Raw genomic sequence first — 23,390 nt, 5'->3', positions numbered from 1 at the left:
TACTGTACTGGTGGGGTTAGGTCTGTCACTGTATCACACTGGGATCCAGTACTAGTGGGGATAGGTCTGTCATTGTGTCATACTGGGGTTCCGTACTGGTGGGGATAGGTCTGTTGTTGTGTCATACTGGGGTACAGTACTGGTGGGGATAGGTCTATCGCTGTATCACATTGGGGTTCAGTACTGGTGGTGAAAGGTCTATCGCTGTATAACACTGGGATACAGTACTAGTGGGCAAAGGTCTATCGCTGTATAACACTGAAATATAGTACTGGTGGGGATAGGTCTGTCGCTGCATTAAACTGCGGTACAGAACTGGTGGGGACAGGTCTGTTGCTGTATTACACTGTGGTACAGTACTGGTGGGTATAGGTCTATCACTGTATAACACAGGGGTACAGTACTGGTGGGGGACAGGTCTATCACTGTATAACACTAGGGTACAGTACTGGTGGGGGACAGGTCTATCACTGTATAACACTGGGGTACAGTACTGGTGGGGACAGGTCTATCACTATAACACTCGGGTACAGTACTTGTGGGGACGGATCTGTCACTGTATAACACTGGGATACAGTACTGGTGGGGACAGGTCTATCACTGAATAACACTGAGATACAGTACTGTTGGGGGACAGGTCTATCTCTGTATCACATTGGGGTACAGTACTGATGGGGACAGGTCTACCATTGTATAACACTGGGATACAGTACTGGTGGATGACAGGTCTATCACTGAATAACACTGGGATACAGTACTGGTGGGGGACAGGTCTATCACTGTATAACACTGGGATACAGTACTGGTGCATAAAGGTCTATGGCTGTATAACTGGTTTACAGTACTGGTGGGGATAGGTCTATCCCTGTATAACACTAGGGTAGAGTACTGGTGGGGACAGGTATATTGCTGTATCACATTGGGGTACAGTCCTGGTTAGGAAAGGTCTATCACTGTATAACACTGGGGTACAGTACTGGTGGGGGACAGGTCTATCACTGTATAACACTAGGGTACAGTACTGGTGGGGACAGGTCTTTCACAGTATAACACTGGGGTACAGTACTGATGGGGGACAGGTCTATCACTGTATAACACTGGGTACAGTACTGGTGAGGGACAGGTCTATCACTGTATCACACTAGGGTACAGTACTGGTGGGGGTCAGGTCTATCACTGTGCAACACTGGGGTACAGTACTGGTGGGGGACAGGTCTATCACTGTATCAGGAGAAAGTGAGGTCTGCAGATGCTGGAGATCAAAGTTGAAACTTTATTCCTGGAACAGCACAGCAGGTCAGGCAGCATCCAGGGAACAGGAGATTCGACGTTTCGGGCACAGGCCCTTCTTCAGGAAGAAGGGCCTGAAGAAGGGCCTGTGCCCGAAACGTCGAATCTCCTGTTCCCTGGATGCTGCCTGACCTGCTGTGCTGTTCCAGCAATAAAGTTTCAACACTATCACTGTATCACACTAGGGTACAGTACTGGTGGGGGTCAGGTCTATCACTGTGCAACACTGGGGTACAGTATTGGTGGGGAACAGGTCTGTTGCTGTATCACACTGGAATACAGTACTTTTTTTTAAAATGCTGTGCTCTAGTTAAATGTGGAGAGTGTTGAATTGAAACTCGAGGACCATTGGAACTCTTCCCCACTGCAAACACATCCTGGAATATTCAGTCTATAGACCTGGAATACAGTCAATGACCTTCTGTAAACCACCACTGCCATCGTCAAGTCCAACACATACACCCATATATTCCCAAATACTATGATAGATTCTTGTTTGTGAGTGGGAATATGAAGTTATCAAATCAGTCCTAATCTTCTTGAATGGTGGCTCGGGCTTGAAGGGTCGGAGGCTTCTGGGGCTTCTGCCGTATGCTCGTGTGAAACCTAACATTGCCCCTCCAGCTCACCCTGCTCTGACCACCCTAATCCAGAACACTAATGAATGACTCCTGATGGAGTGTTGGCCAGGACTAGAACGGATTAGGCCACAATGCCTTCCACCTAACAATGTTGATTATCCTAACAACATTGACTGTCTGAATGTGCAGTATATGAAAAATTGGACACTTGGCTGGTGCCCTTGGAACATGGGTGAGAAGGCTGTTTAAAACGAAAAGATATGCAGAAATTCCTACCAGGCTGACTTGGCTTCTTGCTAGAAAAGTAATTGACTAATGAGTGGTTTCTGTGAAAGAGGCTGTAATGCAAAATGATAAATCATGAACTAACCTTTGAAGTGGTCTATGGCATGCACACAATGATCATTTAGCAAATTGAGAGCATGTGTGGTCTGTTTCCTAATGTGTTTAATCTGGGGTGAGCTGCAGCATTTTGTGATTCCCAGTACTTGCCTGGAAGTATGCAATGAATGAGCCGAGGTATGAAGAGTGTGCCCTCCCAGCACTGACTCACCTTGTTATTCTCAATTCAAGGATCCTCGCCAGGGATTGAATGAGAGATGGAATAAGACCACACAAAATTTCGTGAATATCTTCAGTGTAAAAAAAAAAGCAGGTTACAGAGTCCAGTTTGCTCAGTATTGGAGATTCCAATTACCTTTTGAATGGCACATAACAGAATGACTTTGCAAATTTATGTTTTGTTTTTCTTTACCTTTAAGAATTTACCTACAGTTCAATCACCCTACTTCACCCTGTAGCTCCTGTGGTGGCACTCTCACCACTGAGACAGGATTGTTGAGGGTTCAAGTGCAGTTCCAGAGGCTCAACCAAATAATGTCAGTGGGGTACTGAAGAACCATCACATCTGCTCTCCTGGTTGAACACACAATATCCCATGGACACTGTTTCAAGGAAGAGCAGGGGAGCTCAGCAACATCTGCTCACTTGTGCAATCATGCCATGTGAAAGCTGTCTGTTTTGGAAGTGGGGAACCAAATATAATATTGTTAATGTTGCTGCTGACACAAAACTAGGTGGGAATGTGAGCCATGGGGAGGATGTAAAGGAACCTTCAAGATAATTTGGTGGGCTGTGCACAGGCAAGAATATGATAGATAGAATATAATATAATGTGAACATATGTGAGTTTATCCACTTTATTGGAAAAAACAGCAAGGAAGAATATTTCTGCTATGGTTGGGAAGCGAGGATGTCCAAAGAGACCTCACGGTGTCCTTGTCTGTGAATCACTGAGAGCTCACATGCAGATGTAGGCAAATAGTACGTTATCCTTCATTGTAAGGAGGTTTGAGTTCAGGAGTAAAGATTGCACCTTAAGTATTCAGTAGACGGAGTGCATCAGGAGTTCACCAGACTCACCTCCTGCTGCTTCTCTTGGTTGTTGTCCCTATCTCTCAGCTGTTCCATCCGAGCTGTATTGCTTCTGTTTCATTTAGTCCCTGTCTCGCAGTTACTTTCTGCAATCACCCATTGTATGTCATTCGCTATCTCCTACTTACTGTTTGTCTGTGCATCTGTCTTTCTGAGCCTGTGTAATCTGATCCCAGATTCTATAAACTTCATTTTAAGTGGGCTGTTGTCTGGCAACAGCTAAGTGTAATGTTACTTAGTTAATGGATCTCTGGTTGGCGGTCTTGATTGTATTTTGGTAGATAGCTTTATTAGATTAGATTCCCTACAATATGGAAACAGGCCCTTTGGCCCAACCAGTCCACACCGACCCTCCGAAGAGTAACCCATCCGGACATGATAGTGCTTTAGTCTTCTTGTCAATCTTGGGCATCTGAATGTTATGGATACAAGTGAAGTAAGTCAGTTGATATTCTAATTAATGAGATATCATCCATTGAGTGTGGTCTGCAGGTCAAAAGTGAAGGGGAAGATTTCTGTAATTGTTTGATTTAGATTAACTGAATGGTTGTATAATGTACCTTTCAGTCCCAGCAGTTTCTTCTGATAAAAGCACAGCTCATCAACTGGACTGTTCCTTCATCACCATGCCATTTAATGTCCATTTGATCCATGTGGGTCCCCAGCAGATAACACTTCATTAAGACCCTGCCACTAGTGGGGCTGTTTTAAACATAACTAACCACTTTCTCTCTGAATCATCTCAGTTCTTAAGGAAGAAACAGTTTGCTGTCTCATTCTCAAAGAGGACGGCACTGCTGCCTCACAGCGCCAGAACCAGGGTTCAATTCCCGCCTCAGGCGACTGACTGTGTGGAGCTTGCACATTCTCCCCGTGTCTGCATGGGTTTCCTCCGGGTGCTCCGGTTTCCTCCCACAGTCCAAAAATGTGCAGATTAGGTGAATTGGCCATGCTAATTTGCCCATAGTTTAGGTGAAGGGTTAAATGTAGGGGAATGGGTCTGGGTGGGTTGTGCTTCGGCGGGTCAGTGTGGACTTGTTGGGCCGAAGGGCCTGTTTCCACATTGTAAGTAATTAATCTAATCTAATCTAAAAGAGGATGGTGGGAGAATGGGTGATACAGTATTTAGCTGTTAATTTCCATTTTGTCTAATTTTTATTTTTAATACTTAGTTGCTGAATATATTATGCTCTGCTAACCTATTCTTTGAAAAAAATATGGAAAGAATAGCAAAGACAACAGTGATGTGGGCTTTTACTTGGACTTTCAGCTGCAAAGTGCAACATTCATTTTGAAAGCCATTCATAGAAAGTAGGTGGAAGTGGGGACTGCAGATGCTGGAGATGAGTGGTGCTGGAAAAGCACAGCAGGTCAGGCAGCATCTGAGGAGCAGTAAAACCAACGTTTCGGGGCAAAAACGTGAATTCCTGATGAAAGGCTTTTGCCTGAAACGTCGATTTTCCTGCTCTTCGGATGCTGCCTGACCTGCTGTATCTTTCCAGCACCACTCTAATCTTGACTCAAAGAAAGCGGTTGAGGCCAAATTCAAGAAGGAGTTAAATGTAGTTCTTAGAGCTAAAGGGATCAAAGGGCACGGGGAGAAAATGGGAACAAGGTACTGAGTCAGATGGTCAATCATGATCATACTGAATTGCGAAGCAGGCACAAAGGGCAGAATGGCCTAATCATGCTGCTGTTTTCAATGTTTCTATGTCACTGTTGACCTTATTACCATCTTTCTTGATTCCTCCGGTATTCTTGGATCACTTGTCCAATATTCAGTATTGGATGAGCAGGAATATTCTCCAATTAAACATTGGAAGACCAAAGTTATTGTCTTTGATCCTGTGACAACTCTATTCCTTGGAAATAGCCCATAGGAAAAGCCCAAAACAAAGCTAAGCCTCGGACAAAACAGTTAACATTTTTTCGAGAATCTGAGCCAGTAGGGCATTGTAATTGCTGCCGGTATGCGGACTCAAGACAGCAAAAGAGTCACACAAGGCCTGAACCGTGTAAGAGAACTCGTGGCCAGTATCCAGGAGAGTGCACAGCATGGAAAGCCCACCTAAACTGGTTTGGATCAATAAATTGCTTAGCAACATCCAAATCAGAACCAATCAAAATAAACATCTGGTTAAATGGTCACCCAGTTGTAATGGAGGCCAATACCACCATGTCTGTATCAGTGATTATGGGACCAGTCTTTACCAAAATTTGATTAGATTAGATTAGATTACTTACAGTGTGGAAACAGGCCCTTCGGCCCAACAAATCCACACCGACCCGCCGAAGCGCAACCCACCCAGACCCCTACATTTACCCCTTACCTAACACTACGGGCAATTTTAGCATGGCCAATTCACCTGACCTGCACATCTTTAGACTGTGGGAGGAAACCGGAGCATCCGGAGGAAACCCACGCAGACACGAGGAGAACGTGCAAATTCCACACAGTCAGTCGCCTGAGGCGGGAATTGAACCCGGGTCTCTATCGCTGTGAGGCAGCAGTGCTAACCACTGTGCCACCGTGCCGCCCTATGCCACCGTGCCGCTCCGGACTCCAACTCTTGTTTGCGTAAGACTTCAGGCCAGTGAGAACCTATACTGGGGAAGTGTTACAGATCCAATTCTGTTTGTGTAAGACCTCAGCCAGGCTGAGAACCCTGTACTGGGGAAGTGTTACAGATTAAGGGAGCACCATCGGTTCTGGTCTCTTATGAGAAGCAGCTGGTTCAGTTCCCACTGATTGTAGTAAAAGACTCATGCCCAAGCTTGATGGAGATGGGTTGAGTTTGATTGAGAACGATTCAACAGTTTTTGATTAGAAAGTGGCAGCCTGAATAAGGTCCTAATAAAATACCCAGAAGTTTTTCAGGAAGGTCTAGGGATGGTCAAAAGGGCCAAGGCCACCTTGCATGTTGACCAGCAAAAAAATCCCATGATTCTGCAAAACTCATCCAGTGCCATTGGCCTTACGGGCAAAAGTAGAGGCAGAAATCAGGAGGCTGATTGGCAATGGAATCATTAAACCTGCACAGTTTGTGGAATGGGCAGCACCAGTCGTACAGATTGTTGGTTCACCTTTGTGGGGATTTTAAACCACCTTTCTCAACTGGATGAATACCCAATCCCTCACATAGAGGGTTTATACACAAAGCTGGCAGGGGGCTGTCCTTCACGAAGTAGGACATGAGTCCTGCTAAATTGCATTTAGAAAAGGATTCCCAGCAGTACATTACAATGAATACTCATAAGGCCTTGTACCAATATACAGGATTACCATTTGGGTATTGCCAGCCTGTTTGATTTTTCAGTGGATGATAAGAATGGTTTGTAAGGTCGAAATTAGGTTGCGATTTATCTAGATGACATTGCAATAACAGGGAAGACTAATCAGGAGCACCTAGAGAACTTGGACCTAGTCCTTAGACATTTCTCCCAGCCAGGCATACAGCTTAGAAGGGAAAGATGTGTGTTCCAGACACCCCAAGTGGCCTACTTGGGCTACAGCGTCAATATGACCGTTGGAAGATAAAGTGAGAGCAATCAAAGGTGCCCCTGTTCTCACATCTCCACCAAAGCTTAGGTCGTTTCTTGGGCTAGTGAATTATTATGGAAAGTTCATACATAACCTGGCCTCATTTCTGGCATCTTTATCAATTCCTAAAAAAGGGTTAGCCTTGGAAATGGTCACATGATCAAGCCCCCGCTTTCTGTGAAGAACAGGAAAAACTATCACCCTCTAAGGTGTTGGCATTCTATGATCCCAAATGAGATCTGGTATTGACAAGCAGTGCCTCCCCATACAGTACTGGAGTCGACTTAGCTCATACGTGGCGCAAAGGAGAGGAATACCCAATAGCGTGTACATCCAGAACTTTGGCAAGTGCAGAGTGTAAATATTAGACGTTCCGGGCAAAATTGAACCATTGATTTGCCTGAAATGTTGATTTTCCTGCTCCTCGGATGCTGTCTGACCTGCTGTGCTTTTCCAGCACCACTCTAATCTTGACTCTAATCTCCAGCATCTGCAGTACCCACCTCCGCCAGAGTGTAAATATGCCCAGATAGAGAAAGAAGAATTGGGAGTCATATTTGAAGTCAGGACATTCCATCAATATCTTTATGTTTGAAAATTTGTTCCAGTTCTTGCAAGGTATTTTGTAAATGATGTTTGGTTTGCTTGTTGTCTGTATCATTCACAAAAAAAATCACAAATAATTCACGTAAGATACACAAACATGGAGGAAAACCACAACAAACTGCCATTCCTAGATGTCACAGTAGAGCAAACAGTCAATGAGGAAAAACAACACATACAGACCAATTATTGAACTACAGAAGCAATCATCCCAACACCCACAAACAGAGCTGCATTAGAACATTATTTTTACGAGCCACCACACACTGCAGCACAGAGGAACTACAAAGAGTAGAGGAAAACTACCTATACCGTGTATCCAAAAAGAATGGGTACCCAATGAACTCAGTCTGCCAATTTCTCAACAACAAACCCAAACAGACAAAACACGCCCAGAAACCCTAGCCACTCTCCCTTACATCAAAGACATCTTGGAAATGACTGCCAGACTACTCAGACCCCTTGACATCATGGTAGCCCACAAACCCACCAACACACTAAAACAGCAGCTAATGAACTTGAAAGATCCTTTACTGACAACAAGCAAAACTAATGTCATTCACAAAATACCGTGCAAGGACTGTAACAAACACCATATTGGACAAACACATAGAAAACTAGCCACCAGGGTACATGAATGCTAACTAGCCACAAGAAAAAGACCTACTCTCACCAGTATCCTTACATACAGATGAGGAAGGACACCACTTTGACTGAGACAACACATCCATCCTAGGACAAGCCAAACAGCGACATGCATGAGAATTCCTAGAAGCATGACATTCCAACTGGAACTCTATCAACAAACACATCAATTTGGATCCCATCGATCACCCTCTAAGAAAAAAAACAGGAAATGATATCACCAACACAGGAAATGACATCACCAGCCCAAGAAAACCTAAACACATAAATAGAAAGAGGGTCATAACACCAGTGTTTCACCAGAGGGCTCACTGATGATGTTACCTTGTATGGTGATGAAACATCTAAAAATGATCGCTTCCAGCTCAGCGAGCAAAATTCCATCCAGGTCACCATCTATTTCCCTACATTCTATATCTTCCATGTCCTTCTCCACAATAAACACTGATGCAAAATATTTGTTTAGTATCTCAACCATCACCTGCCGCTCCACACATAGGCTGCCTTGCTGCTATTTGAGGGGCCCTATTCTCTCCCTAGTTACTCTTTTATCCTTAATATATTTTACAAAATCCCTTTGGATTCTCCTTAATTCTATTTGCCAAAGCTATCTCATGTCCCCTTTTTGCCCTCCTGATTTCCCTCTTAAGTATATTCCTACTGCCTTTATACTCTTCTAAGGGTTCATTCGATCTCTCCAGTCTATACCTGACATATGCTTCCTTCTTTTTCTTAACCAAACCCTCAACTTCTCAAGTCATCCCAGCATTCCCTATACCTACCAGCCTTCCCTTTCACCCTGACTGGAATGTACTGTCTCTGGCATCTCGTTGTCTCATTTCTGAAGGCTTCTCATTTTCCAGCCGTCCCTTTACCTGCAAACATCTGACCCCAATCAGCTTTTGAAAGTTCTTGCCTAATACTGTCAAAATTGGCCTTCCTCCAATTTAGAACTTCAACTTTTAGATCTGGTCTATCCTTTTCCATCACTGTTTTAAAGCTAATAGAATTATGGTCACTGGTCCCAAAGTGCTTCCCCACTGACACCTCAATCACGTGCCCTGCATTGTTTCCAAAGAATAGGGTCAGGTTTTTCATCTTCTCTAATCAGTACATCCACATACTGAATCAGAAAATTTTCTACTACATGCCTAACAAATTCCTCTCCATCTAAACCCTTAAGACTATGGCAGGCCCAGTCTATGTTTGGAAAGTTAAATCCCTCTCTTTAGTGTGAGAAAGTTCCACCAATGCATTTACTGAAGTAATTTGTAATGGTAACAGATGACAAGCCCCTGCTACAATGACTTAAAGATGGATATCCATATGGTCTGCTGCCCATAACTTCAAGTCAAATTCAGTAATGAGCTCTTATTCTGAGTGTGTACATTTACAAGTTGGAATATCATCTGGGGGTCAAGTAGCAAATGCAACTTTCTGCTGGCAGAAACACCCCCACTGGAGTGGTGCCACTACTGGAAGAGTCTGTTCTGGTTATTAACTTTCTCGACACCCTTCTGATCACTGCTGACAATATCAGACTGCAGACACAGGAAGATCCCGTCCTGGCAAAACTAAAACAGCTGGTGGTGATGGGGCAAACAAAATCGCCGAAAAAAAAACAGAATTGAAACCTTTCTAAATCCAGTGAGACCAAGTCACTGTAGAGAACAGTATATTATCATGGGGAACAAGACTGATTGTCCTGAGTTCAGATATTGGATGAACTCAGCTCGCTGAGCTGGAAGCGATCATCCAAAATGAAGGCTTTGGCAAGAAGTTATATTTGGTAGCCTGGATTGGATGCTAACATAGCCACATTGGTGGGGCAGTGCCCAGAGTGCCAACAAGGACAAAAACCACTGCCTGCAGCTTCCCAATATTCATGGGAATGGCTGGGTAAACCCTGGACTCAGTTACCCATCAACTATGCCAGTTTTTTCATGGGCACAATAGTCATTGTGGATAGACATGCACAGAGTTCATTCATCAAACACAGGGATGATGACTGAAATGTTGTGAGCATCTTTTGCAGTACACGCAGGCCATCATTTACCAGCAAGTACTTAGAGTATATCCTAAAGTCAATTGGTATTTGACATATAAGGACAGCTTCAAATTATCATCAGCCAATGGTCTGGTGGAAAGAACAGTCCAAACTTTGAAGGCAGGCTTAAAGAAACAGCTGACAGCTTCTCTCAATACCAAAGTGTCCCGGTTCCTGTTTGATTATTGGACCACCCCTCATGCAACTCCAGGGTCAGCTCCAGAAGAGTTGTTGATGGGGATAAGACTCCTCACCAGGTTAAATCTGATCTTCCTGCACCTTGGGATAGGAGGGTAAAATTGCATCAGGAGTGCAGTGATGGGCACAAGACTCCCCTAAGCAAGAGAGACAGTTTACTTCAGGGGACAGAGTTTGGTGCAGGAACCATGGGAATGGCCCTGCCTGGTTAAAACGCATGGTCAACACTAAGCCAAGTCCCGTGACGTACAAAGTTCAAGTAAGTGAGGTGGCCCTGAACAAGCACGTGGGCCACATGAAAACTACAATCTCACAAACAGGACAGGGTCAAAACATACCCGGCCCCTCAGAACATCTGGAAAGGCTGTCAGAACCTGTGGGTTCTCCCACTCTGCCTAGCGTTGAAGGAACCTCTGAAGATGTGATGGACATGGCAGATGACACAATCTTGACGCCGTTATCACCTGAAGAAGAAGATGAGTTTCGGCCAAGATGCTCCGGGCACAAGAGACAATCTATGGTTTGGTACACACCGTCAGTGTCCAAGGTCGAGTCAGTAAATCTGGACCTGGTGTGAAAATGCCCCAGGGAAGCTACAGGAAAAAGAACGGGCCTCCATCCCAGGACTAAGAAGGGAAGAGACATAGTGATCAGAAGAAGGTAAGCCAGGTGGCTCTCATCGATTGGGGCTGTTAATCTGGTCCAATCAGAGAGTCCAGGCTGACGGATCTAAACAGGAGTGTCTGGGGTTCTGCTCACTCTAGGAGCTGGCTCTGAGCAAGCAGGGTTAGTGTCATGTAAATAAAGAGTGACTTGTTGATGGTATACTAGCCTTCGTGGAGTTATTTCAGAAACCATCACTCATACCTTCATTATTTATAGACTTGACTGTTACAATGCGATCCTGGACAGCATCCCTTTGTTTCCTTCCATACACTTGAAGCAATCCAAAACGTTGCCCATTGTTCCTTTTCCATTTTTTTCTGTCTTTGTACCATTATACCTGGGTGGACCTTCTCTCATCTCATTGAAGTTAGCCTTCTTCCAATTTCAAATTGGATTTTGTATTACATTCTTTTAATTATTGTTTAATCATTGAAGTTGATGTTTCAATGATCATTCTTGCCCAAGCATTCTCCCTACAGATACTTGGTCCACTTGGCCTCCTCCATTCCCCAGTGGCTATGTGACCTTACTAATTGGACTGAGAACCTACTGGATAAAGAAGTTTCCCAGAGCCCCCACAACCCTTTCCTCCTCTAGGGATAGTGCAGAAAAGTGCAGGATGGAGCAAATTTGAAAGACCAGATAGAGAGACCCAGAGGTTCAGGTACTTAATTCTTTGAAATTTGCTTCACATATAGACAGGCTGGTTAAAAAGGTGTTTGCCACACTTACCTTCATTACTCAGTCCTTTGAGTATAGGAGCTGGGAAATCATGTTGAGGTTGTATTGGTGGGGCCCCTTCTAATGTATCCAGGTTTGGTCGCCTAGTTATAGGAAGAATATTATTAAGCTGGAGAGGGTTCAGAAGAGCTTGACCAGGATGTTGTTAGGTATGGAAGGTTTGAGTTTTAAGAAATAGGCTGGGATTTTTTTATACTGGAGCAGAGCAGGTTGAGAGATGACCTGGATAGAAGTTTATAAAATAGTGAAGGGTATAGATAGAGTTAATGGTAGTTGTCTTCTCCCTAGGATGGGGCATTTCGAGACCAGGGGCACAATTTTAAGGTGAGAGAGATTTAAAAAAAGACACGGAGGCAAAAGTTTTTACACAGCGGGTGGTTCGTGTGAGGATTGAACTTCCTGAGGAAGTGATGGATATGGGTACAATTACAATGTTTAAAAGAGATTTTGATAAGTCTATGATTAGGAAAGATTTGGAGGGATATGGGCCAGAAGCAGGCAGATGGGACTAGCTTAGTTTGGGGGGTTATGTTTGGCATGGACTGGTTGGACCGAAGGGTCTATTTCCGTGCTGTATGATTCTATGGCTCTATAACTAACTCCAACTCCTATGTCTCATATATTTATGTTCACTGTTAAGGTTTGAGCCCAGAATCTAGGTTGACACACTTGTGCAGTGCTGGATGAAATGTTAAACTCTAGCCTGACCCCTCAGGTGGAGATAAATGATCCAAAGCCACAAATGGGGTTAGGTATCAACTGGTTTCCAGGATGAATAGGTACACTGGCCAATACAGGATTTGGACCTGCACCATGACCTTTTTAGTGCTACACTGGGCCAGTATTTTGTGGAAGAGCAACATTCTGGGCTAAAGGAAGGATATTATTAAATTGGCGAGGGATTGAGTTATAAGGAAAGGCGGGGATATTTTCTCACTGGAGCATAGGAGATTGAGGTTTATAAAATCATGAGGCACCTGGCTAAGGGGAATAGCAAAGGTCTTTTCCCCAGGGTAGGAGAATTTAAAACTAGAGGACATATTTTTAAGTTCAGAGGAGAAAGATTTAAAAGGAACATGAGGGATAACTTTTTCATGCCAAGAATGATTTGTATGTGGAATGGACTGCGAGATGAAGTGTAGAAACAGGTGCAGTTACATATTTAAAAGACATTTGGACAGGTACATGGAAAGGAAAGGCTTAGAGGGGTATGGGCAAATGCAGGCAAGAAGGACCAATTTAGTCTGGGAAACTTGGTCAGCATGGATGAGTTGGACTGAAGGGTCTGTTTCCGTGCTGTGTGAGTCTATGATTCCATCCAGATTAATGTTAGCGAAAACTGACCAAGTGCTTCTTTCCTTTCATTGCTGCCCTTGAGATCTTGCTATGCACAAAGCAGTTAGTCATTATGCATGTAATGATGTCACTGCATTTCAAGTCAGTGTATTTGAAGCTTATGAAATTCTTGTGCGAAATTATATAAATTCTCCTGTTTTAGCATGGGCTTGGTACTTATATCCTGCTTGTAATAATGTTCATTATGTTTTCCTCTTCCTTTTCCTGTAGCAGCCTCCTGTTTCCTTTGATGAGAGGATTCTCTGTAACCTTTACTAGAAGGTGCCAGGAATGGACTTGTTGATTCCTCTTGGTTTTCCTTCCTCCTTGTGAGGTATTACCTAACCTTCACTTGGCACCTTCCCACAGCCACATATTTAATATTGGGAGTTCACCGTTCAGATAGCTGTGGGCACAAACCCACATCCTAACACTCCAAATCTGAACTGACTGCCAGTAAAAGCGGTTAATTTGCGATCAACTAATACCTTGCAGAAGGACTTTTTGTTGAAAAAAGAGAACTGAGAACCTCAAGAGATATTATTGGTTGATTCACATTGACTCAGAGGAAACTGTCCACTTCTCAGCAGGCTGGGTCCATTTATTAGGAGAAAGTCAGGACTGCAGATGCTGGACATCAGAGCTGAAAATGTGTTGCTGGAAAAGCGCAGCAGGTCAGGCAGCATCCAGGGAGCAGGGGAATCGACATTTCGGGCATAAGCCCTTCTTCAGGAATGAAGGTTCCTGAAGAAGGGCTCATGCCCGGAACGTCGATTCTCCTGCTTCTTGGATGCTGCCTGACCTACTGCGCTTTTCCAGCAACACATTTTCAGCTCTGGGTCCATTTATGAATTAAGCAAAGAGCAGCTTAAATGAGCCAAGTGGTTTTTCATTGTAGCAAGCTTTTTTATACGATTAATCCCTAATATTTTTTATCTTTTAATGTATGGTAGTAAGCGTCTTTGCATGGTGATGCAATTAAAGATTACAACTGTGCTGGAGTCTAGACATTCTAAAAGGGAAAAACCTCTCAAATAAAAAAAATGTTTTCGGAACAGAAACAGACAAAGGTCATTAGAAACAATTAGTTCAGTTATTTTCTTTTGCAGATCAACCCCATCTATCTTTCTTCTCATATCCCACAACCTCATTTCCCAGCTTCTCATCCTATCTCTCCACCTCATCTCCTATCTTCTCCTAATATCCCTCCACTGCACCAACTCACAACTTGCCTCCGTAAGAGTTTGGGTGCACATGAGTTCTGCCACTAGATGTCTCAGCTGTATATCTTTGCACGTGGCTGACAGAATAAGCACAGGCCTGGCCTGCAGACTGTTGTATGGGTGCCCTTGATCCCTATTGGATAAGGCATATGATTTTAACCCTTCAATGGGTTCAACTGGCTAGGTCTCTGTTCTCTTAAAAAGAGAAGGCTGAGAAGTGATGTTTCTGTGATTTTACTACTATCCCCTTCTTCAGGGAGATTAGTGGTGGACAAGAAATGCTGGTCCAGCCAGTGCCACCCATCTCCCATGAACAAATAATAATAAAAAAAGAAAATGTTCAAGGGAATAAATGTAGAGAACTAGTTTCCAAATTGGGAGGAGACCAGAAAACGAGATCAATGGGCACAAAATCATAGTGACTATACTGGTTAGAAATCTTGTTCACAGTGACTGAAGATCTGGTATAGCCAGGGCTTTGTAAAACTGGATATGATATAAAAACCAGAATTCCATTAAATGTTTCAATTTTTTTTCTGTATCTACATGTTAAATGGTTTGTAAACCTGGACATCTGAGTGATTGAGCCTGGGCATGATTTCATTGGGTAAGACAAATTTCAAGACTGTGAGATGAATTGACTATCTTAATCAAGTAATCTACACCACAATTTGACTCATCAATTTGATTTTAAAAAGCTGTTGGCATGATCTCTGTTTTAGTTCCTAACTCTGCTGGTGAATTTTACAACCTTACACCCTTCTGGGGGAAGAACAGATCTCTTACTCTGTATTCTAAACATTTTTTCTCCTGAGCATCACATCCATTTTCTCTCAGAGAGGTACCCATTTTGTCTCTTTTTATTGTGTGCAGTTTCTTTTTATTATTCAAAATACAGGCTGTGTGCACGGATACAGGTATGTGCAGTTGTGACAGGTAAGATTGCAATCAGAATGGATGATATTGACCCCCGCCCCCCATGATTGCTGCTTTAATTTCTCTCACAGCTATCCAACATGAACCTGGCAAGTGGAGCAACGAACAGAGGAAATATGTTTATGACACCGGGCTTCCAGTCATCAGTCAAAAACTTGGATTCGATACACGCTGCCCACCTTGACTCTCAAGCTCCCAGCTCTGGGTGTGGTGACAGAATCGCATCTACAGCCTCCCGGTAAGGTCTGAAGAAAAAAAAGTTTCTGAATGGATTTGTTATTCTGCATTGTCAAAGGTTGTGATGCCAGGTTAGCTTAATCATATCAAACATTCGCAAGTACCAATGCCCCAGGGTGTTCTACCTGGGTTACTTCTTTTCCGGTGTCAATATCAAAGGCCATTGTTTGTTGTCTTTCCCTAAGTGCCCTTGAGAAGATGGAGTTTTTTCTTTTATTCATTCATGGGATGTGGTGTTGCTGGCTGGCAACATTTATTGCCCATCTCTAGTTGTCCTTCAGAAGGTGGTAGTGAGCTGCTTTCTTGAACTGCTGAAGTCCATTTGATATAGGTAGACCCACAATGCTTTAGGGAGGGAATTTCACAATTTTGACCCAGTAACACTAAAGAAATAGTGATATATTTCCAAGTCAGGATAGTGAGTAGCTTGGAGGAGAACTTACAGATGATACTGTTGCAATGTATCTGCTACCCTTGTCCTTCTAAATTGTAGTGGTCATGCATTTGGAAGGTGCTGTTGTAGGCCAAAGTGAATTTCTGCAGTGCACCTTGTAGTCGGTACACACTATTGCTCTAAGCATCTTTGTTGAAGGGAGTGACTGTGGATGTGGTGCCAATCAAGCGGTCTTTTCCTGGAACGTGTCAAGCTTCTTCAGCATGAGCTAACTCAGCCAGGAAGGTGGGGAGTATTCCAAAACATTTCTTGTTGTATCTTATAGATGGTGGAAAAGGTCTTGGGGAGTCAGGCTGTAGGTTATTTGCTGCAGGATTCCAGCCTCCAAAGTGTATTTGTAACCGCAGTATTGATATGACTGTTCCAGTTCAGTTTCTGATCAATGGTGACCGATTGATAGTAGGGGACTCCATGATAGTATCTTCATTGAATGTCAAAGGACAATGGTAAGAGTTCCTGTCACTGGGGATGGTCATTACTTTGCACTTGTCTGATGCAAAATGTTAGTAGCCACATGCCAGCCTGGATACTGTTCAGGTCTTTCTGCATTGAACATGGACTGTTTCAGTAAGTATGAGTCATGAATGGTGCTGAACATTGTGCAAACATCAGCAAACTTCCCCACTTCTGACCTTATTATAGAGGAAAGGACATTGATGAAACTGCTGAAGATGGTCGGGCATAGGAAATGACATTGATGATTGTAACCAGGTATAAGGTGTCTGGATTCAACTTCCTGTCACTATTTTGTGAGGATATAAATTGTGTGCAAGAGTATGGGGAAAAAGCAGCAGACTGGTACTCAGTAAAGATGCTCAGTTGAAGAACCAGTGCAGGTACGATGGGCTGAATAGTCTCATTGCGCACTGAAACATTTATGATTCTGTGAAGAATACACGAAGATTAGAATGACCAGGAAGGGTTTGAGTTCTGAGGAAGGGTCACTAAACCAAAACGTTAACTCTGATTTCTCTCCACAGATGTTACCGGACCTGCTGAGCTTTTCAAGCAATTTCTATTTGCTTTCCCTGTCCACCATGAGCAAGAGCAGTTGCAAATGTTTCTTGAAACTAGAAGCTGAACAACTGAACAGTGAAGAATATGTGGACGTTCTCCTAAGATATATGGATAAATTCAAACAGTGGGCTTAAGGATGAACTTAGCCCAAGGAAAATATCCAAACTTGTGAAAGGATCTGGTAAAAGGAGGGACAGGTTGAGTCATGGTGGTCTGGATAGGGACCAAGCCTTAGTAGGGAACCAGATCAAAGACCAAAGAACAGATTAAAAGTGCGTCAAGTGGTAGGAGACCTTAAAATAGAGAAGCTCTAGTAACAATTGAGTTAGGTGGTGAATTGGTAATGGCAAAACTGAAAGAATTTGTCAGTTGGAGAGAGTCTGATGTATACATGAAGATGCCAGATAAAAACATTCAGCATTACCCCATGAGTGGATGTCTATGGAGGACGTATCTCCTAATAGCACCTTGAAAGCTAATGTCAGACTTTTAGTGCGGGATTTGAAGAACAACTGTGTGACCAGGAAGTGTGATTCGTTTTTTCTGATAGTTGGCAAAGTAAATTAAAGGATTTTCCAACCACTTTTAGCAATGCAGTCACATCAATGTAAATTCATTCATGTCAGAGGAACATTTTTGAAATAGGAGCAATTTCAAAGAGAAGTACTTTTCAAGTCTCCAAAACAAACTGGTGATAGAGAAGGTAAATTATGGAGGCTCAACATGGGTGTCTATGGACTAAGCAATGCACCCAGGTTTGGTTTTCTCAAGTTACATTTATTGTATTAAAAGCTAGATATATTCACCTAAAAACAAATCCTGACATGTTTTGGTGTAACTGCAGAGAATTGCTAGAAGACAATTTATAGTGCACTAGGAAACTTTCAGTGAGGTGGATCTGAGACATTTGAAAAATTGATGTTAGATAAAATTATAATAGAATTTAGAATTGGAAGTTGGACTTCAGGCACTTTTAAATATTTAGGCCAAAAGAACTGCGGGGATGCGGGAAATCAGAAACAAAAATAGAAATTGCTGAAAAGCTCAGCAGGTCTGGTAACATCTGTGGAGAGAAATCAGAGTTAACGTTTTGGTTTAGTGACCCTTCCTCAGAACTCAAACCCTTCCTGGTCATTCTAATCTTCGTGTATTCTTCACAGAATCATAAATGTTTCAGTGCGCAATGAGACTATTCAGCCCATCGTACCTGCACTGGTTCTTCAACTGAGCATCTTTACTGAGTACCAGTCTGCTGCTTTTTCCCCATACTCTTGCACACAATTTGTATCCAAATAACTATCCAATGCCCATTTGAATGCCTCAGTTGAACCTGCCTCCACCATTTTTCCAGGCAATGCATTTTATACTCTTAACTATTTGCTGTATGAGGAAATGGGATTTTTTTCCTCACATTGTCCTTGCTTCTTTTGCACATCACTTTCAATTTCACAAATAGATTACCTCCAAGCCTCACAAAAGGCAGTTGAGAGGAGGAGAGGAATTCAGCAATTGTAATGTCATTGAATGTCACAAGGCAATGGTTAGATTCCGTCTTGCTCATTTCCTGACACTTACATGCTGCATAAGTCACTTACAACTTATCAACCTAAACCTGTCTATATTTTGCTGAATAAAACACAGAATTCTTATGTATCTTGTTATGAAGTCACAAAGACAGGTGGAAGGACAGATTGAGGAGGTGGTGAGGCTAAGAAGGACTTGGACAGGCTAAGACAGTGGGCAAAGAAGTGGCAGATGGAATACAAGAGGGTAAGTATGAGGTTATGCACTTTCCTGCTACTGAGTGTCAGTGGTGGAGGGAGTGGATGTTTGTGGATGTGTTGCCAATCAAGTGGTTTGCTTTGTTCTGGATGGTGTCAAGTTTCTTGAGTGCTGTTGGAGCTGCATCCATCCAGGCAGATGGGGAGTATTCCATCACACTCCTGACTTGTGCCGTGTAGATGTCGCACAGATTTGGGGAGTCAGGAGGTGAGTTACTCGCTGCAGTATCCTTAGTCTCTAAACCTGCTCTTGTAGCCACTGTGTTTATGTCATGAGTCCAGTTGAGTTTCTGGTCAATGGAACCCCAAGGATGGTTACAGTGGGGGATTCAGTGGTGGTAATACCGTTGAATGACAAGAGGCTGTGGTTAGAGTGCCTCTTATTGGTGACTGTCATTGTCTGGCATTTGTGTGGTGTGAATGTAACTTGCCTCTTATTGGCCCAAGCCTGGATATTGTCCAGATCTTGTTGCATTTGAACACGGACTGCTTTAGTATCTGAGGAGTTGTGAATGATGCTGAACACTGTACAATCATCAGTGAACATCCCCACTTCTGACCTTATGACAGAGGGAATGTCATTGATGAAGAGCTGAAGATTGTTGGGCCTAGGACGCTACCCTGAGGGGGTCCTGCAGAGATGTCCTGGAGCTGGGATGACTGACCCTCTACAACCACAACCATCTTCCTTTGTGGCAGGTATGACTCTAACTAGTAGAGAGTTTGCCCCTCATACCTATTGATTCCAGTTTTGCCAGGGCTCCTTGATGCCATACTCGGTCAAATGCAGCCTCGATGTCAAGGGCTGTCCCTCTCACCTCCCCGCTGGAATTCAGCTCTTTTGTCCATGTTTGAATCAAGGCTGTAATGAGGTCAGGAGCTGAGTGATCCTGGCAAAACTCAAACTGGGTGTCACTGAGCAGGTTATAGCTGAGCAGGTTATAGCTGAGCTTCAGCCTTAGCTTTCCGCTGATGTTCTGAGCTCCCACATCGGTGAGATGAGAATATCTGTGGATCCTTCTCCAGTGATTGTTTAATTGGCCACCACCATTCATGACCAGATATGCAAGGACTGCAGAATGTAGATCTGATTTGCTGGTTGTGGAATCATTTAACTCTGTCTGTCACTTGCTGCTTCTGCTACTTGGCATGCAAGTTGTAGCTTCATCAGATTGACATCTCATTTTTAGGCCAGTTTGGTGCTCCTCCTGGCATGCCCTCCTGCACTCTTCTTTGAACTAGATTGATCTCCTGACTTTCTGGTAATTTTAGAATGTGTAATATGCCAGGCCGTGAGGTTGCAAATATGGTGAGGAAATGATTTGGAACATAGAACAGTACAGCACAGTACAGGCCCTTCAGCCCATGATATTGTGCCAAGCATTGTTCCCGATTTATACTCCACAGTTCCTATCTAATAGCAGTATAATTTCCCTCTCCCCACCTAGTAGATTTAACTTAATAGTGTTGAAGATAGCTCTGAAAATCACTGTTACACACTTCCAGGCTTTCTCCTGATGCTGTTTTTCTTGTTATTGTGCTGTTTTGTTCCTTACTCCCTCAATGCTCTCACATCATGTCCTCCTAATACTGTATCTTACATTTTCTGTGCCTTGCTGTCTCCCACTTCTCAACCTCCCTCATGCCCTGTCTCACTTTTTCTCATGCTTTATCTATCTGTCCTTTTGTGCTTTCTCTCTTGGATGTTATGTGGCAGCACCAGACTCATACTCACAATGATGCAATTTGAATTCCAATTTGTAAAATTTGGCTCCAGTGTAACTGTAACGTGAACTGACAGGAATGATCTGCAAACTAGCTGAAGCATTAAATTGCACTGCACCCCCTCTCATACCCCCACCCCCAACTGGACTGTGCCAGCTGTTGGTGATGTGCTAACACTGCCTCGTCCAATAATCAGGGCACAAAGAGAAGCAGCAGGCTGCTTTCTTCTAATGCTCACAAGCAGCTGCAACGTGGTGCTCCAAATTATGTGTCAGCATGCCAGGGAGACTCAGTGAGCCCAGGGTACAGATTTCTTAAATTGTTCCCACACTGATACATCCTTCAGTAGGGGAAACTGAACCCATATGATCCTAGGCACACAGTCGCTTGAACTTTCCCATTTTTGACTATTAGGCAGTGGTAACATGCCCTCAGAGGTTTTGCAAAGTTTATGTGGCTGAGGCAGGGTAAAATATCCACGCAATGGGTAATTCTAAATTTCTCTCCATGTATTAAGCCAGACAAGATGTATAGTTGATTTACAACGGTGAATGCAGATTAGAATTAGACTTCTTTAAAATCTCTGTCGGTTTTGACTGTAACAAAGGTTACTGTCCTTCCTCATCCTTCTCGATTTGTCTGCACAGTTTGATATGCTTGGGCCTTGCTGACTTCCTCCCACCTTTTCAACCTCACCAAGCTGCTTCCACTTGCATGATTCTAATCATGGTCAAAGAGTCACCTGCAATGGCTTCTCCTCCCGCTCTCTCACTATCACCTCCGGGATCCCTGAGCTTCTGTTTTTGGTCATCTTCAACTAAATGTGAGGAAGATCAAAGCAATTGTCTCTGACCACAGCCACCAATTCCATTCCTTTCTGTGCAGCTGTCTGAGATTGAAGCAGTTTGAGGCTGAACTGGATTGTTTGCAACTTTAGCTTTATGTTTGACCCAAAGATGAACATTCAGTTACATATACACACATTACTAAAACCATCTAATACCACCTCCATTGCATTATCCAATTTCACCCCTGCTTCATTTCATCTGCTGCTGGAAGTCTTTTACTTGCCTTTACTGCTTTAAAGTCTGGTTGTGCCAATGCATTCCTGGCTAACTCTCCTCTTTTTGCTCTCTCTTGTAACCTTTAAGTTATCCAAAACTGTTGGCTATGTCCTTGTTTCCACAATGTCGTATTCACTCATTATCACTGCGCTTCTCCTGTATTGATTTCCTTTTAAGGAATGCCTTGATATTAAAATTCCCAACTTTGTTTTCAAATCCTTGATGACCCATCCACATCTCTGTAATCTCATCCATTGCCCTGTGAGGTGGCAGTCCTCTCCACTGGTGCCTCTTACATGTCTTGTTCTACCAATTGTGACTATAACTTTACCTGCCCTGGCCCCAAGGCCTGGGTTCTCCCTATAAATCTCTTCACTTTTCTAGCTGTCTTTCCTATTTCAAAATATTCCTTAAAACCTACTTCATTGACCAAACTGTCAGTCTCCTGCCTTGGTACGTATCTCTATGTGATACAGAATTATGTTCTGTTTTATAACGCTCATGTGAAGCACCTTCGAATGTTTAGATTATGTTAAAGGTACTTTATGAATGCAAATTGTTGTGGAGGCAGAAGCAGGAAGAGATGACTCAATAAAATATTCAGCCAGTACTGTGTCCAGCTCAGTTTTCCCAAATTAATAGCAGACGGATTAAATGGGCTTCAAGACCACTGATCTCTGCTTGTGTCATACTCTCAGGGGCCCAATATCAGGATGGAGGGATTGTAATGGCTGATTTATTAGGTTGACATTAGGTAGAAGCTTGATAGAAACCTCTTCCCCTATGTTTGGATTAGCGATCCACCCTGTGTGTGGATGCGTGTGTGAGGGCGGAGTTTCTGCTTACTCTCTGCTTTGGATTTGAAGTGAGTTTCTTGAAGGGAAAGAATAGTATCAGCTGCCCCAGAGGACCCTCCCCTCCCCTGCTTACCAGGTGACAGCTCTGAGCCCAGCTCCCATCTCCAACTTCCACCAAGTTCCTGGCGGAAGAATGAGCGGTCAGAATTCCTGAGCACTCCTCACAGCCAGAGGCACTATTCTTGGAATTCAACTTGTTAAAGTAGCAAATGCTGAGAGCTGATGGTCTTGGAAAGAGAATAACAAAACAAGAGATTGACCTCCAACCTGATCAAGCGGTGCAACAGCTTTTATCATTATCACATTTTTACTCCAGAGAAAATACCTCATGGAGCTTCACAAGCGTGTTTTCAAAACAAATTAGACCAATTGACATGGTCAAAGAGGTGAATTTCACCTTTCACTGTCCAGATAGTGAGGCATATTTTTTAATTGTTGTTAACGTTGTAAATTACGAAATACAGCAGCTAATTTGTGCACAACTAGATCCTGCAAACTGTTAAATTACAAAATAATTAATTTAAGCAACAGTGGATAAGATATAAATGCTATAACCATGTGAGTACTTCACTCCCACTGTTTTGCACTGAGAGTGTTAGACTGAATTACTTGCTCAAATGGGGCTTGAACCCACTACTGATTAATCCAGCGTATATGAACAGAGGTGCTGAGATGAAAATGTTCAGCAGGGGAGTTTCACAGCAAGGGATAAACGACTATGGTATGGCAGCCAATACCAGAATGAAGGATGCAAGGGATACACATGATACCAGAGCATTAATTTCAAACGGCTGTAGGAGCTGAAGGAGGTTAAGGAGATGAGGAGAGGCTAGGTCTTTGTGCAATGCAGGTTTTCCCAAACTTACTGAACCAAGCTATATTGCTGCTCGCTGTAGCTCTATATAATTCTAAGGAATGGAATAAGCTCTTAACTGAGACAGAAATATCACTGAAGGGTTAATTTTTTTTTTGCTGCCCTTGCACTCAGTTCTAGAGTTGACGTGTAACTTGATGA

At 43.2% G+C, this 23,390-nt stretch overlaps 1 protein-coding gene across 1 annotated transcript in view; it reads left to right on the top strand.

Moving 5' to 3' along the window:
• The window catches only part of ttll5 (tubulin tyrosine ligase-like family, member 5), a 320,598-nt gene that overhangs the window by 217,689 nt on the left and 79,519 nt on the right, over positions 1 to 23,390 (top strand). The window contains exon 28 of the mRNA XM_043700221.1: positions 15,312 to 15,478. Within this exon, the coding sequence (XP_043556156.1) occupies positions 15,312 to 15,478 (167 nt within the window). The remainder of the gene's footprint in view (positions 1 to 15,311; positions 15,479 to 23,390) is intronic.

Source organism: Chiloscyllium plagiosum, chromosome 12, assembly GCF_004010195.1.
Source record: "Chiloscyllium plagiosum isolate BGI_BamShark_2017 chromosome 12, ASM401019v2, whole genome shotgun sequence".
Taxonomy (NCBI): domain Eukaryota; kingdom Metazoa; phylum Chordata; class Chondrichthyes; order Orectolobiformes; family Hemiscylliidae; genus Chiloscyllium; species Chiloscyllium plagiosum.
This window is presented reverse-complemented; position numbering and strand designations above follow the sequence as displayed.